This window comes from Microcaecilia unicolor, chromosome 7 (assembly GCF_901765095.1).
Source record: "Microcaecilia unicolor chromosome 7, aMicUni1.1, whole genome shotgun sequence".
Taxonomy (NCBI): Eukaryota; Metazoa; Chordata; class Amphibia; order Gymnophiona; family Siphonopidae; genus Microcaecilia; species Microcaecilia unicolor.
Genome location: NC_044037.1, coordinates 228953018 through 228970358, shown reverse-complemented (window position 1 = coordinate 228970358; position 17341 = coordinate 228953018). Strand labels below are relative to the sequence as shown.

The 17341-nt window shown below is 44.0% G+C and overlaps 1 protein-coding gene across 1 annotated transcript in view; it reads left to right on the top strand.

Moving 5' to 3' along the window:
• The window catches only part of MYO3B (myosin IIIB), a 634284-nt gene that overhangs the window by 597892 nt on the left and 19051 nt on the right, over positions 1-17341 (top strand). Inside the window, 3 exon segments of the mRNA XM_030210853.1 lie at positions 3851-3960; positions 4341-4387; positions 15258-15423. Coding sequence (XP_030066713.1) covers positions 3851-3960; positions 4341-4387; positions 15258-15393 — 293 coding nt within the window. The 3' untranslated portion in view covers positions 15394-15423.

Below are 17341 nucleotides of genomic sequence, written 5' to 3'. Positions count from 1 at the left end.
GGTGGTCATCGCGGCCTTCCTGCGAAAGGAAGGAGTACAAGTCCATCCTTATCTGGACGACTGGTTGATCCGAGCCCCCTCTTATGCAGAGTGCGGCAAAGCTGTGAACCGGGTGGTTGCTCTTTTGAGCTCCCTGGGGTGGATCAACAACTGGGAGAAGATCCAGCTGCGCCCGACTCAGTCCCTGGAGTATCTGGGAGTTCGATTCGACACCCAAGTGGGCAGAGTGTTCCTGCCAGACAATCGGATTGTCAAACTTCAGGCTCAGGTGGACCAGTTCTGAGTAGCCTCTCCTCTTCGGGCTTGGGACTATGTGCAGCTGTTGGGCTCTATGACGGCCACGATGGAAGTAGTGCCCTGGGCCAGGGCTCATATGAGACCACTACAACACTCTCTGTTGCAGCGCTGGACTCCGATGTCGGAGGATTATGCTGTGCGCCTTCCCTTGGACCCAGCAGTGCGCAAGGCACTGAGCTGGTGGCTGCAGACAGACAAGTTGTCTGCAGGAATGCCTCTGGTGACCCCAGAGTGGATTGTCGTCACGACGGACGCCTCTTTGACGGGCTGGGGAGCCCACTGCTTGGGAAGGACAGCGCAGGGGCTCTGGTCTCCTGCAGAGGCAAAGTGGTCTATCAACCTCCTGGAACTCAGAGCCATTCGGTTGGCGCTTTTGGAGTTCATCCCGGTACTGGCGTTGAAGCCAGTACGGGTCCTGTCGGACAATGCCACTGCTGTGGCCTATGTCAACCGCCAGGGAGGTACCAAGAGCGCCCCTCTAGCCAAGGAGGCCATGATTCTATGCCAGTGGGCGGAAGCGAACCTGGAACAGCTGTCAGCGGCCCACATTGCCGGAGTCATGAATGTCAAGGCGGACTTTCTCAGTCGCCATACCTTGGAGCCCGGAGAGTGGCAGCTATCTGCTCAGGCGTTCTTGGACATCACGAAGCACTGGGGCCAGCCGAGCCTAGATCTGATGGCGTCATCGGCCAATTGCCAAGTGCCGCGCTTTTTCAGCAGAGGACGGGACCCTCGATCCCTGGGAGTAGATGCTCTTCTCCAACAGTGGCCAGCACAAGAGCTTCTCTATGTGTTCCCGCCCTGGCCCATGCTGGGCAGGGTGCTAGACCGGGTGGCAAAGCATCCAGGCCGGATAATCCTGGTGGGTCCGGATTGGCCTGGTATGCGGACTTGATCAGGCTCTCAGTCGACGATCCTCTGCGGCTGCCAGTGGAGCAGGGCCTGTTGCATCAGGGTCCCGTGGTGATGGAGGATCCCTCCCCCTTTGGTCTTACGGCCTGGCTATTGAGCGGCAGCGTCTGAGGAAGAAGGGCTTCTCAGACAAGGTCATCGCCACTATGCTGAGAGCGAGGAAGCGCTCTACTTCTACTGCTTACGCCAGGGTTTGGCGTACCTTTGCAGCGTGGTGTGAAGCAGGCTCACTTTCTCCCTTCACTGCTCCAATTTCTTCAGTGTTGGCGTTCCTGCAAGAAGGTCTGGAGAAAGGCCTGTCGCTCAGTTCCCTTAAAGTCCAGGTAGCGGCTCTGACTTGTTTCAGGGGCCGCCTGAAGGGTGTTTCCCTGGCTTCACAGCCAGATGTGGTGCGCTTTCTCAAGGGAGTTAATCACCTGCGCCCTCCTCTGCACTCTGTGGTGCCTGCATGGAATCTCAATCTGGTGCTAAGAGCATTGCAGAAGCCGCCTTTTGAACCCTTGTCGAGGGCATCTCTGAAAGACCTGACGTTGAAAGCAGTCTTTTTGGTGGCTATCACTTCAGCCAGAAGAGTTTCCGAGCTGCAGGCGCTCTCATGTCGAGAGCCTTTTCTGCAGTTCACTGAGGCAGGAGTGACTATTCGCACAGTGCCTTCCTTCCTGCCCAAGATTGTTTCTCGCTTCCATGTGAATCAGCAGCTCTGTCTCCCTTCCTTTCGTAGGGAGGACTACCCAGAGGAATACTCTGCTCTCAAATGTCTGGATGTGAGACGAGTCATCATCAGATACTTGGAAGTGACCAATGATTTCCGGAATTCGGATCATCTGTTTGTCCTGTTTGCAGGTCCTCGTAAGGGTCTGCAGGCTGCTAAGCCTACAGTGGCAAGATGGGTCAAGGAAGCCATTGCAGCAGCTTATTTGGCCGCGGGGAAGGTGCCGCCTATCCAGCTGAAGGCTCACTCCACAAGAGCTCAGGCGGCCTCGATGGCAGAGGCCGGTTCCGTCTCCTTGGAAGAGATATGCAAGGCGGCAACTTGGGCTTCGGCCCATACATTCTCCAAGCATTACCGCTTGACTGTGGCTGCTCGGGCGGAGGCCCGGTTTGGAGCTTCAGTGTTGCGGTCAGGGATTTCTATGTCCCGCCCTGGGTGAGTACTGCTTCGGTACATCCCACCAGTCTATGGATTGATCAGCTTGATGATATGGAAGGTAAAATTATGTATCATACCTGATAATTTTCTTTCCATTAATCATAGCTGATCAATCCATAGTCCCTCCCAGATATCTGTACTGTTTATATTCTGGTTGCATTTCAGATTCAAGTTTAGTCTTCAGTTCCTGTTCAGGAAGACTTCGTGTTCAAGTTATTTTTTCACTTGGATTCTTCAAGAGTTGAGACGAGTTTGTGTTACAGTGAGCTGCTGCATTCCTCTCCCCTCCGTTTTACGGGGCTGGATTGAGATTTAAATTCTGCCGGCACTCCCTCCCGCTTCGTGCGGCTGTAGGGCAGCTTTGTACCCCTCCCGCTTCGGCGGTTTTAGGGTCAGTCAGCTCCTCCCGCGGTTGCGGTTGCAGGATAAGCCAGATCCCCCCGCATCGGCGGGTGTGGTGTCCCTCCCCCGCTCCGCGGGGATGAGCTGGACGGATTCCCCTCCCCCACTTGTGTGGGGATGAGCTGGGTTAATTCCCCTCCCCCGTTTCGGCGGTGGTGAGCTGGGCAGAGTGTCCCTTTGTGGGTGTAATTCTCTAAGTGCTGAGTCCTGCGGATGGAGCTTTGATATCGACATACTGAGGAGTTTCCGGCAGCACATGACCACGTATAGGGAGGCAAAAGGATTGCTCTCTATCTCCACCTGCTGGTAGATGGACACAACCCACCAGTCTATGGATTGATCAGCTATGATTAATGGAAAGAAAATTATCAGGTATGATACATAATTTTACCATCTGTTAATTATCACCTTTCATATATTATGCATATGTAGCACAACAATTGGCATCCATAGATTTTGAAGGGGGTCAGGGAGTATGAGGAGGAGACCAGGGAAGAATTATAGGAGGAGCATACTTTTTTTTTTTTTAATACAAGCTGCTTCTGTTGGTTGGGCATTCGTTTGTAACGATATAGAAAATATCGATGATATATCCCATGTTATGAAATGAAAATGAGTAGAAAAAACATGAAAATTTGCATTATATCATTTGCCAATAATAGTGTACACTCTTCTGAGAGAGTGTACACGATTTACAAACAGGGTGCTCATTGCTCTTGCATGAACTCGTTGCACAGTTCGACCTCTTTGTAAAAAGTATTCACTCAATGACTTCAATGACTGCTGCGGTGACGAAAAATGGTCAGATGAACATTCTCATAAATGACACAGGAAACAACAAAAAATGAAAATTTTCTGGCTGTCCATCTCTATTTGAAGTGACCTGCAAGACCCTATAAGCAAACACATAGTTCCTGAATCATTGCTTTTCGCTGGGTCACCAAAATAAAAAAATCACAAGTCTCCAAAGAAGAGTGTAATGCACATGACAGGAGTTATACAATACCTGGGGAGGAAGGAGGAGTAAGAGAGGAGGGTTAAGTCTGGTTACTGACAGACTTAACATTCAATAATCATATTATCTTGCAGACAATTTAGAAGCCACTCCGGAGCAAAAGCTGAGAACACCGCGACGCAGATGTCAGCAACCCAAACTGCTGAACAGCCCTGAAGACAGCATATACTATAACCAGCTCAATGTGAGTTCAGTAACAGTGCTCCCTTGCTTGGCAGGCAAGCTTTGTCTCCAGCTAATAATTCTGTTAGTAATACCTGGCCCGGTCCCTCCCCCACCCCCATGCTCTTCCACTCTGGTCCTGACTCCTGAACATGTACTCAGGCTCTTTATCTCTTGCTTTCATGTCAGGATGTCTGCCTTCACAGTGAATAATTGATGTGGTTTATCAAAGGCAAGCAAGAAGCCTGCTTCATCAGGCTCACTTCAGTCCTTTGATCAAAAAAAAATTATGCTGCGACTTCTGATATTATCAGCATCTGCTCGCATTCAGCACCAAATCGCTTTGAATTAAAAATTAACGACTCACTTTACTTTGACTGTGTGTTTTGGCCCTGTCTACAGGGAACGCTTGGATATCAAGGGAGCAAGAGGAAGCCAAGAAAACTTGGGTAACTATCTTTCTTCCTGGCTCTGAGAAAGGGTAAACAAAAGAAGCCCTTTGTGAAACCACAGAAAGGGAAAAGCTTTCTAGATACACTTTAAAAAGGGTTGGTTTAAAATACCTGCACACATTGATCAGGTGACAGTATTTCCAGCTGAAAAGCAAGTGTCCTTTATGGTGTAAAATAAAACTGATGGTTGTGTGGGCTAATTAAAACTCTGCCACACAGCAAAGCAGCATAAGCATAAATTAAGAATACAAAGGCTAAGAAACATTTGTAGGCTAGATCTCTCTGGTTGCACATTTTTAGATCTATTTTCAGAAAAGTTTCTCTTATGTTGCCCCTGTGACAAAACTCTTCTGAAAGCTGGGTTTCCCTGTGGACAATTCAGTCCAACTGCAGCTATGTAACCTGTTCTACTGTATTTAGGGCTTCTGATTTTAGGATTTAACTGATTAGTAACTCATAAAATTACAGAGAATCCCCAGTTCCAAACATAAAGTAAAATAGGTGTTTATTAGACAAGCACTGGGGGGAAAAAAAACCCATTCCCCACAGAACTCTCATCCCCTTCCCTTGCCTGAATTTCCTGGTTTAGTGCATCTTGATGCTGACAACTCTTCAGCTGTACAAATACCACCAGAAACATGATAAGAGCCAAATGACCCATCCAGTCTGCCCATCCACAGCAACCACTATCTCTTCCTAAGAGATCCCACGTGCCTGTCCCATGCTTTCTTAGATTCAGACACAGTACTAGTCTCCACCACCTCCACCAGGAGGCAATTTCACACATCCACCACCCTTTCCATGAAAAAGTACTTCCATAGATTACTCCTGAGCCTAGAACCTCTTAACATCATCCTATGTCCTCTCATTCCAGAATTTTCCTTCATTGGAAAGAGGCTCACCTCCTGTACATTAATGACACAGAGGTATTTAAACGTTCCTATCATGTCTCTCTTGCCTTTCTTCAAATGTATATATATTGAGAGCCTTAAGTCTATCTCCATATGCTTTACGACAGAGACCACTGACCAATATAGTAGCCGCCCTCTGGACTGACTCCATCCTGTTTATATCTTTTCATAGATGCGGTCTCCAGAATTGCACACAGTATTCTAAATGGGGCCTCACCAGAGACCGTTTCCTTGGTTTTTTGCAACCTAAGTGCATGACCTTGCATTTTTTTAGCATTAAATCTGAGTTGCCAATCAATGGATCATTCTTCCAATTTTGCTAGATCCCTCTGCATGCTATCCACACCCTCCAGGGTGTCAACCCTATTACAGAGTTTGGTATCATCCACAAAGAGACAAACTTTACAAGACACAGATATTTTGCCAGTGACACAAAAACACAAATAAACACTGATATTTTAGTACTCAAAACCCCCAAATAACTGGGGGGAAAAAAATCCTAAATTTACAAATAGTAAATGTAGAAACCCTATTGTTTCTCCTGTTGTTTGTGGGAATGTTTGTTTTTTTGGGGAAGGGGGGGTTCCACCAGAGGCATAGCCAGACATGATATTTTGGGTGGGCCTGAGCCCAAAGTGGGTGGCAACACAACTCCCTCCCCTTGTGCTTTCTGCTCAAACCCTAGCTCCTGCACCAATGACCCCCCAACACATTAATACCTGAGCTGGTGGGGACCCTTAAGCCATGCCAGCTGGAAGAGGTCCTCCGGAGGCCAGAACAAGTCATTCTCCTACTTGCTGCAGCCAGTGGCACTGTCTACACACTGCTGCTGCGCCAGCCTCTCCCCTCCTGCACATGCTCAATTTTCACGCATGCACAGGTGAGGAGAGGCATCATGGCATTGCATATACAGTGCTGCCAGCTGCAGCAATTAGGCGAATGAGCTGTTCTGGCCATCAAAGGACCTCTTCAGCTGGCTGGACTTGGGGATCCTCACCAGCCTTAACTAAGGTGCCAGAATTGGGTGGGCCTGAGTCCAAACTGGATGGGCCCAGGCCCAGCCAGGCCCACTCAAGGCTACGCCATGGGTTCCCACCTTTTGTCATCACAAGAGACAACATGTAAGGAAAATTTTCAGGGCTTTCTCCCCATGGACCCTCCCATCAAGAGATGACAATCCTCCCTTCCCAATGATCCCCCTTCCCCAAACCCCTCCCCCTACTCACCATAGGCCTGTGTGGGTGTACCTGAATATCTATGGTGGTTGAGCAGGGTCCATTGGGGCAGGAGCAATGCCCATTCACTCCTGCCTATGGCCATCCCACGTCCATTATGGCATCTGCAACTTTTCACCGTAGTTTCCTGGTACTACTACTACTATTACTACTATTTAGCATTTCTATAGCGCTACAAGGCATACGCAGCGCTGCACAAACATAGAAGAAAGACAGTCCCTGCTCAAAGAGCTTACAATCTAATACACAAAAAAATAAATAAAGTAAGCAAATCAAATCAATTAATGTGAACGGGAAGGAAGAGAGGAGGGTAGGTGGAGGCGAGTGTTGGATTATTTGTAGTAAATAATTAGCAGATTTTAGTACACACAGCTTCAGCTTTAGAAATGTTAATTTCTTTCTTCATCTCTCTCTCATTCACCCCTGAATAATTCACTGCTGAGTCACTTTAAAGTTGAAGTAACAAAACATCTGTTTACTCACAGTTTGTAGTTAGATTATAATCAGACAGGCTTATATATACATATTACTATACATTTGTATTATCAGCTCCTTCCATGTGCTTAGATGGTAATGGATGCTCACACCACCACAGATCCTCTCAGGCTAGGAGAGATCATGTGCTCCATGTGCTGCATCTGCTGTGTCTGCCCCCACAGGAAGTTGCATAGCTGTGTGACCTCTCTAAGTAATTCACATCAGAGGTCACAGAGTAATCACAGAGAAATAATAGGTGACAGGCAATGCATGTAAAATACAATACATTCCAACAAACCCCTTCTCATGCATAACTGTCATGCAATTATTTATTCATACAAAGTCCAAGCTTTATACGCAGATTCACAAAATGTTCTCTGGGTAACGGTTTGGTCATGATGTCAGCTGTCATCTCACTGGTGTGACAATAGTGTAGACTGATGACCCCTTCTTTCACCAACTCTCGCACGTTGTGGTATTTCGTTGCGATGTGCTTGGTGCGTGACTGAACCTTGTCATTCTGTGACAGTCGGATGCAGCTCTGATTATCTTCCATTATCTGGATTGGTCTCTGTTCAGCTATTCCAAAATCCAGCAAAAGTTTTTCAATCCACATCAGTTCTCTGCACGCTTCCGATACAGCCACATATTCAGCTTCTGTAGAAGACAAACTCACAATACTTTGTTTATGACTGGCCCATGAAATTTGTACATTTCCATACATAAACACATATCCACTTGTGGATTTATAATCAGAATGATCCCCTGCCCAATCTGAATCACAGTAACATATTAGTTTTGGATTACTATTGGCTGAAATCTTTAATTTACAATCAATGGTACCCTTTAAATACCTTACCATCCTTTTAACTGCAGTCCAATCTGATTTGGTAGGTGAGCTGACCCTTCTGCTCAAAATTCCTACTGCATTTGCTATATCAGCCCTGTATGTGGTAGCTAGATATAAAAGCTTACCTATGGCTGATCTATATTGGATGTTATCTGGTAAAGGTTCTCTTACTGTTTCATCCTTCAGAAAATCAGTGATCATGGGAGTGCTTACAACTTGGGCATCTTGCATACCTAAACTTTCAATAAGCTCATTTATTTTCTGCTTCTGGCTTAGAAGATAAGAACCATCATTTTGTTTCTCAATTTCTATACCAAGATAGTATGACACATTACCAAGTTCTTTTATCTCAACATTGAGGTTTAAACACTTTACAATGTCCTTGTACTCTTGCTCACTTTTGCTTGCAATGAGCAGATCATCAACAAAAGCTAAAATGTATGCATATTGTCCATTTGTGCACCTAGTGTACAAGCATTTATCTGCTTCACCTTGCTTAAATCCTAAATTTGTCAATATTTCATGCAATTTATCATTCCAACATTTTGCACTTTGCTTTAATCCATAAAGACCTTTGTTTAATTTACACACTAGCTGTCTTTGTTTTGTATTTATGAAACCTGTTGGTTGTTCCATGTACAAGTCTTCAGTTATATCTCCGTGAAGAAATGCTGTTTTCACATCAATGTGGTTGACTTGCATGCCTTTTGAGACTGCAATGCTCAGAAGTGTTCTTATTGTCGTGTGTTTCACTACAGGTGCAAACACTTCATCAAAATCTTCTCCATATTTTTGAAGATATCCCTTTGCCACTAATCTGGCTTTATACCTTTCCACTTTTCCTTGTGCATTCCTTTTTAACTTGAATACCCATTTGCATCCTATAGCTTTCTTGCCAGGAGGTAATTTTGTAAGAATCCAAGTATTATTTTTATTCAATGCATCAATTTCTTCTTGTGCAGCTTTATGCCATTCAGCAGCTTCTTCTGCTGGCATTTTCTCAATCTCATCCCATGTTAAGGGCTCTTGAGCTTCTGCTGACTTTGTTAGGTAAGACAGTCTTGGGGGTGGAACACCTTTGTTTTCCCTGGATGAGCGTCTGACTACAGGTTGGTCTGACCTTTCCGCATCCTCTAAATCTGAGAGTCCTTCTCCAATTGATTCCCCTTCTCCAACTGTACTGTCTTCTTCAATGATCCTTTCTGTGTCTGCTTCCTCTGCCTGTTCCTCGTTAGATACAGGTGAGTTGCTTTCAGACATCTGCCTTGGTATGGCATTTATATACACTGGCATGTCTATTATGGTTCTAGTTTCATATTCTGGATGATAAGGCTCATCTGGGATAATCCAGCCTTTATCAACCCTTTTGTTTTCATCAAAATATGTAACATGTCTTATGCCAACAATGCCAGTTCTCAGATTCAAAATTCTATATCCTTTGTGTCCTGGAGCATAGCCAACTAAAATGCCCCTTTCTGTTGTGGAATCCAGCTTATGCCTTCTTTGCTTTGGTATATGAGCATATGCTGTACTTCCAAATGTTCTTATGTGTGACAGGTTTGGCTTCCTACCATGCCATGTCTCATGTGGTGTGCGCTCAGCGCCTTTAGTTGGCATTCTGTTTTGTAGGTACACTGCTGTGAGAATGGCTTCCCCCCATAGTCTTTTAGGGAGATTGCTATCTGACAGCATACATCTGGTCATTTCCACAAGTGACCTAAATTTTCTCTCTGCAACAGAATTTTGCTCTGGTGTATAAGCTACTGTTGTGATATGCTGAATGCCTTCTTGTTCTAGAAATGTGCGCATGCTTTGTGAAGTGAACTCACCACCATTGTCGGTCTGAAGAACCTTTGGTTTTCTTTCAAATTTATTGCTCACCATGGCTACGTATTTCTTCAGTATGTCTGTGACTTGACTTTTTTCTTTCAGCAAATAGGCCACACAGTATCTAGAGAAATCATCCAAGAATATTAGCACAAATCTGTTATTTCCCAATGATGGGATATTAAACGGTCCACATAAGTCACTGTGTATTAAGTCCAGCACTTTATTACTCCTATTTCCTGTGTATGCAGGAAATGAGGGTCTCACACCTTTTTGAGTAACACAGTCTATGCATTTCTCCATTTTACCAGCATCTGCACTTATCTGAATGCCGGTGGCCAGTTGCTTACTGTAAAGATCCTGGATCACCTTAGAATCACGATGTCCCAGGCGGCGGTGCCAGATTTCCAGACTACATTTACCATCATTCTTCCTTACTTGCGCCATATGTGAGGCTTCACCTGAAATGCTCAGTTTATAAACATCATTATGCATAAAAGCTTCAGCATACACTTCATCATTTTTAGAGATTGTGCACTTACTGTTTTCAAAATGAATCGCAAATCCCTTCTTATCTAATGTAGATACACTAAGCATATTACAAACTGCTTGGGGAATATACAAGACATCACTTACAGGAATTTCTTTAACTTCATTAGACACTTTGCATTTTAAGAATCCAATACCTTTTGCTTGGATCTTAGCAGTCCCTGCGTTTGCAGTTTTAAGAATACCTTCCTCTGGACACATTTCCTGAAAGAAATCCTTACAATTGGTTAAATGGCATGTGCTCCCCGAATCCAAAATCCAAGTACTTTCATTTGAATTATTATTTACCATAGTCAAAGATTTTTCTGCCATTAGAAAGCCCTTGTGTTTATCTTTGTCCTTCATACATTTCCTGGTTTGAAAATTCTTTAGTTCCATTGGCTTAGGTGAGCTAGAGGGAGTGTTTTGTGTTTCCTTACACCATTTAGATACATGTCCCTCCTTTCCACATGAGTAGCAAATCAGCTTGCCCTTGGGTGGAGTTTTCCCATAGCTCCGCCTTCCTCTGTTCTTTGCCAAGAAATTTGTTTCATTTCTCTCTGACTTGCTTTGAGAACACATCTCCTCAGAATCATTTATTATGCATTCCTGCCTTAGTTTTGATGTTGCCTGTTCAAAAGATTGCCCTTCAATGGCCTCATTTACAGACCTAAAAACATCAAACTTCTTTGATAGTGAGGTAAAAAGAAATGCTCTTTTCAATGCATCACACATGGGAATTCCAGAAAGTTCTAGCTTTTGAAATGAAGACATAAGATGCATAATGTGATCATTACATTTACTTTTATCCCTTAATTTGGTTTCATTCAACTCTGCTAACCAAATTGGTTGCTGCTTTGCATATGTAGTTGCATACATAGTTCTCAGTTTATATAAAATGTCCTTTGGTGTATCTTTTCCCTCCACTAATATGGCTTGTTTCTCTGAGAGAGCTTCCAAAAGCATGCACTTCACATAATAGTTTGCATTGTCCCATTCAGCCATATTTTCAGCTGTTCTGTCTTGGTCTAAGCATATATCTAATCTTTTTGCTCGAAGGAGACATATGAATCTTAATTCCCACTTCTGATAATTAAACTCAGTTAATTTAGGCACCTTGAGAGAATAGAACAATGGTGAATTTCTTCCCTCAGCCATTTTCTTAGCCTTCTGTCTGCTGTGTGGGGGGAGAGAGAGACAGACTGAATCTTTCCTTTAAAACTTAAGAGAAAAATGTGGCCTTTTTTTCTGCCTGGTAATATTTCTCTTCTTTTTCAATTCCTGAGCCCTGGGCCCATAACCCTTTTGTTGGATTATTTGTAGTAAATAATTAGCAGATTTTAGTACACACAGCTTCAGCTTTAGAAATGTTAATTTCTTTCTTCATCTCTCTCTCATTCACCCCTGAATAATTCACTGCTGAGTCACTTTAAAGTTGAAGTAACAAAACATCTGTTTACTCACAGTTTGTAGTTAGATTATAATCAGACAGGCTTATATATACATATTACTATACATTTGTATTATCAGCTCCTTCCATGTGCTTAGATGGTAATGGATGCTCACACCACCACAGATCCTCTCAGGCTAGGAGAGATCATGTGCTCCATGTGCTGCATCTGCTGTGTCTGCCCCCACAGGAAGTTGCATAGCTGTGTGACCTCTCTAAGTAATTCACATCAGAGGTCACAGAGTAATCACAGAGAAATAATAGGTGACAGGCAATGCATGTAAAATACAATACATTCCAACAGCGAGTGGTTACAAGTGGTTACGAGTCAAAAGCAATGTTAAAGAGGTGGGCTTTCAGTCTAGATTTAAAGGTGGCCAAGGATGGGGCAAGACGTAGGGGCTCAGGAAGTTTATTCCAGGCGTAGGGTGCAGCGAGACAGAAGGCGCGAAGTCTGGAGTTGGCAGTAGTGGAGAAGGGAACAAATAAGAAGGATTTATCCATGGAGCGGAGTGCACGGGAAGGGGTGTAGGGAAGGACGAGTGTGGAGAGATATTGGGGAGCAGCAGAGTGAATACATTTATAGGTTAGTAGAAGAAGTTTGAACAGGATGCGAAAATGGATAGGGAGCCAGTGAAGGGTCTTGAGGAGAGGGGTAGTATGAGTAAAGCGACCCTGGTGGAAGATGAGACGGGCAGCAGAGTTTTGAACCGACTGGAGAGGGGAGAGGTGACTAAGTGGGAGGCCAGCAAGAAGCAGATTGCAGTAGTCTAAACGAGAGGTGACAAGGGTGTGGATGAGGGTTTTGGTAGAGTGCTCGGAAAGAAAGGGGCGGATTTTACGGATGTTGTAAAGAAAGAAACGACAGGTCTTGGCGGTCTGCTGGATATGAGCAGAGAAGGAGAGAGAAGAGTCAAAGATGACCCCAAGGTTTCAAGCTGAGGAGACAGGGAGAATGAGAGAGCCATCAACAGAAATAGAAAACGGGGGGAGCGGGGAGGTGGGTTTGGGGGGGAAAATGAGAAGCTCGGTTTTGGTCATATTTAATTTCAGGTGGCGTTGAGACATCCAGGCAGCAATGTCAGACAAGCACGCTGAAACTTTGGTTTGGATGCAAGGTGAGATATCAGGGGTAGAAAGGTAGATTTGGGAGTCATCAGCATAGAGATGGTAGGAAAAGCCATGGGATGAGATTAATGAACCAAGGGAAGAAGTGTAGATAGAAAAGAGGAGGGGACCAAGAACAGAACCCTGAGGTACGCCGACAGGCAGAGGGATAGAAGTAGAAGAGGATCCACCAGAGTGAACACTAAAGGTGCGGAGGGAGAGGTAGGAAGAGAACCAGGAAAGGACAGAGCCCTGGAATCCAAGTGAGGACAGAGTATCGAGAAGTATGCTGTGATCGACAGTGTCAAAAGCAGCGGAAAGATCAAGAAGAATGACTATGACTCCTAGTGGTACCAAAAGATGATGGTAAAAGTCATGACCACCCTTTTGGGTGCAGCATGACCATGGGCAGGAGCAAATAGGCATTGCTTCTACTCTAACAGACTCCACTAGACCACACAGGAACTTCAGGTAAGCTCAGGGAGCCTATGGGAAAGGGCAGAAGGAGGGTTGTAGATTACAGGGGGGAGGGGGCTTATGCCAGATTTTGGCCATCATTCATAGTGCAGGCAATCTCCTGTCATTGGCAAAGAAAACCCTGCCCATTTCCTTTGCCAACAACAGAAAATAACAGAGAAAGTTTCACTGACATTTCTTCAGTCGTTATTAATGACTGACTATCCATGGTCCAATGTGATGCTTGGTGCTGTCCCGCTATGAGCACTGTAACAGAAATGGAGAAACATCAAAGTTTAACAGTGCAATTTAAAGTAATTTATTTATTATTTATTTAGATTTTGCTCACACCTTTTTCAGTAGTAGCTCAAGGTGAGTTACATTCAGGTTCTCTGGATGTAAATTATAAATTTACAAGGTAAATCTTTTGAAAATTGCCCTCATACTGTATAAAGAGAATTTGTAGTACTAATCAAGTTCGACTTTACTCAGTACTTCACAATTCATGCTCTTCATTGAGAACAGAACTCCTATCTATACTTTAACTCCAAAGCTAAGCAGAGCAGTGAAAATAGAACTAAACTCTGACCTTCCCACTTGAAACAATTCAAAGAAGAGTATCAGAACAAACTTGTGGGCTTAATTAAAAGGTTATTAGGACTCTCCCATTCCATGCTTCAACCTGAAGTCTAACACCACTCAATCATTTACTGTTCTCATATTGAAACATAACCTCAGATTCTTATACAACACCATCAACAAATATGATGAAAAAGAGCGCTTAATTTAAATCATGATGCAGCTTCCAAGTCCATGACACTTCTTCACTTGATGCCCACACAAATATATCAATGCCACGCAATAGTTGTCCTTATGGCGTTTCAGCAGATGCTATCTACCCTAGGTGTTTGTGTAGGATGGTGCCTATTATGACTGGACAAGTGAGAGACTGAGGGGCTACAGCTGTGGAGCTTTCTATCAAGAGCAGGGAACAGTAAGAAGCTGGGATCAGAGCCCTACCATTCACTCGCCCCCCTCCTTTCCTCTCCCTGCCCTCCATTGCTTCTGTGCCTGACTGGCTGTCCTTTCTTTTCTTGGCTGCTGGTGAGGGACAGGAGCACCAATGGTGAGACAAATGATAGAGATTGGCCTAGAAGGGGAATCCCAGGATAGAAAAGGTCAGCTCTTTGAGCACCAATTCTTCTTCTCCCTCTCCCCACTATAGCTGCTGTTACCATGCTGGGGATAAGGAGGGAAGATTTGGAGAGAGATTAAGTGCTGGGGAAAAGGAATATTGGCTTAATTGCATTAAAGATGTGCTTGCATATATCCCTGTAATTTTACACCCTCCCCCCAGTCATCCATAACATTCAAAGGGGATATCCCCGCCCCCCCCCCCAGTCAGTTGGCCCAGTTACAGTTCCTTTTTTCCCAGTGCAGCCCACCATGAAAATGAATTTGACACCCCTACTCTTCAGAGAACACAAACTTGCAGTCACTACAATCTATATGACAGACTCTGAGCTTCAGCAAAAAGTGAAAAGCTTTTCCCTTTCTCTGAGTGCAGCTGGTTTTCTTTAGGAGTCAAACAGGGACCCTTCACATGACAAAATGCCAGAGTCACCAGATTCATAGGTGTTGTGGGTGCTTGAGGGCAAACGGGAAAGAGGGGAGATAATTTGCTTTTATTTATAGCATTATAAATATTTCCTATCAAATATGCAAAGGTGAATGTTTTGATTGTTTTCCACACAGTTCATAGGCATCAAACCTTTTTTAGTGCAATTCCTACTTTCTCCTTGACAAACTGGATTCTTATCCTCAAAGGCTCTATGTTCTTGCTGCCACAAACTAACATGTCTATCCCTCTAGAAGTTATTTTTTCCTGCAATCTCTGAACAACATCTGTATGGATATTTTAACAGGCTTGGAAAATTTTGACTGCTAGTGTAACGTCATGTGTCGGGGTCTGGGATTAATTTTCTCTGCTTTGACACTTCACACTAATGTTTCATCTTTGTCCTAGCCAAATTAAAGTGCTTGATGGAGAGGATGAGTATTACAAAACATTCTCAACAGTGGAATCTATACCAGAGGATGACAATTCATTCAGCAGGTCCCCTCCCTCTCCTTCCATCAGTTTGACTTTTCCTCAGAGCTGAACTTCAGAACGTCCATCTTTTCTTATTCTGGTAAGAGAAACAAGCAGTGACATAGCTAGAAGGCAGTTTGTGGGTGGGCCAACAGGTAGGTTGGGAGGGCATGCATTTCTTCCCCCACTCCCTCTTCCCTCACAAGCTTAAAAATTAAGGGGCCCTTTTACAAAGCTACAGAAAGTATTAATGTGTGCTTACTGCAGCAAAAAAAATAGCATATTTTGGGGTGCACTGAGGCATCCCATAGTAATTTTGGGGTGTGCACACTACCCACACACTAAAAATAAAAATTTATTTTTGGTGTAGGGGTCGTCTGGGGGGCAGAGTGTGGACATGTTCCACACTAATCAGTTGGTGTTATGCACTAACTGATTAGCATGTGAGCCCTTACTGCCTACGTAATAGGTGGCAGTAAGGGCTCATGCATGAATCTGTTTTAATGGCCAGCGTCACGCTAATGACAAAATTAGTATATGGTCATTATTACAAAAAATGATAAGAACCCAGAAAGAAGAAATCATAAGGCACGTGCCATAAGGAATTTGCAGGAGCTAAACCCCTATCTTATCAGCCAACTGAAGAAGAACCTACAAGAAATCCAAGCAAAAAAAAAATACATTGCTATCCGTAAGAAAGAAAAAAAGCTGGCTTTTCTCCTGCAGAATTACAGAGAAAACAACATCTCATTTCAGATCACTAGCGACACTACACCTGATGGACCAGACCCAAACATAAGTACATAAGTATTGCCATACTGGGAAAGACCGAAGGTCCTGTTTCCAAAAGTGGCCAATCCAGGTCACAATTACCAGGCAGATCCCAAAAAAGTACAAAACATTTTATGCTGCTTATCCTAAGCAGTTGATTTTCCCCTAGACCATTTTAATAATGGTCTATGGACTTTTCCTTTAGGAAGCCGTCCAAACCTTTTTTTAAACCCTGCTAAGCTAACCGCCTTTACTACATTCTCTGGCAACGAATTCCAGAGTTTAATTACACGTTGAGTGAAGAAACATTTTCTCTGAATCATTTTAAATTTACTACTTTGTAGCTTTATCGCATGCCCCCTAGTCCTAGTATTTTTGGAAAGAGTAAACAGACGCTTCACATCTACCCATTCCACTCCACTCATTACTTTATAGACCTCTATCATATCTTTCCTCAGCTGTCTTTTCTTCAAGCTGAAGAGCCCTAGGTGCTTTAACCTTTCCTCATAGGGAAGTCTTCTCATCCCCTCATCGCCCTTCTCTGCACCTTTTCTAATTCCACTATATATTTTTTGAGATGCAGTGACCAGAATTGAAGACAATATTCGAGGTGTGGTCGCACCATGGAGCGATACAAAGGCATTATAATGTCCTCATTTTTGTTTTCCATTCCTTTCCTAATAATACCTAACGTTCTATTTGCTTTCTTAGCCGCAGCAGCACACTGAGCAAAAGGTTTCAACGTATGTATTTCAACGTATCATCAACAACGACACCTAGATCCCTTTCTTGGTCGGTGACTCCTAACATGGAACCTTCCATTACATAGCTATAATTCGGGTTCCTCTTTCCCACATGCATCACTTTGCACTTGCTCACATTAAACATATGCCATTTAGGCGCCCAGTCTCCCAGTCTCATAAGGTGCTCTTGTAATTTTTCACAATCCTCTTGTGATTTAACAACTTTGAATAACTTTGTGTCATTGTCAAATTTAATTACCTCACTAGTTACTCCCATCTCTAGGTCATTTATAAATATGTTAAAAAGCATCGTTCCTAGCACAGACCCCCGGGGAACCCCACTAACTACCTTCTCCATTAAGAATACTGACCATTTAACCCTACTCTCTGTTTTCTATCTTTTAACCAGTTTTTAATCCACAATAGGACACTACCTCCTATCCCATGATTCTCCAATTTCCTCTGGAGTCTTTCATGAGGTACTTTGTCAAGCGCCTTTTGAAA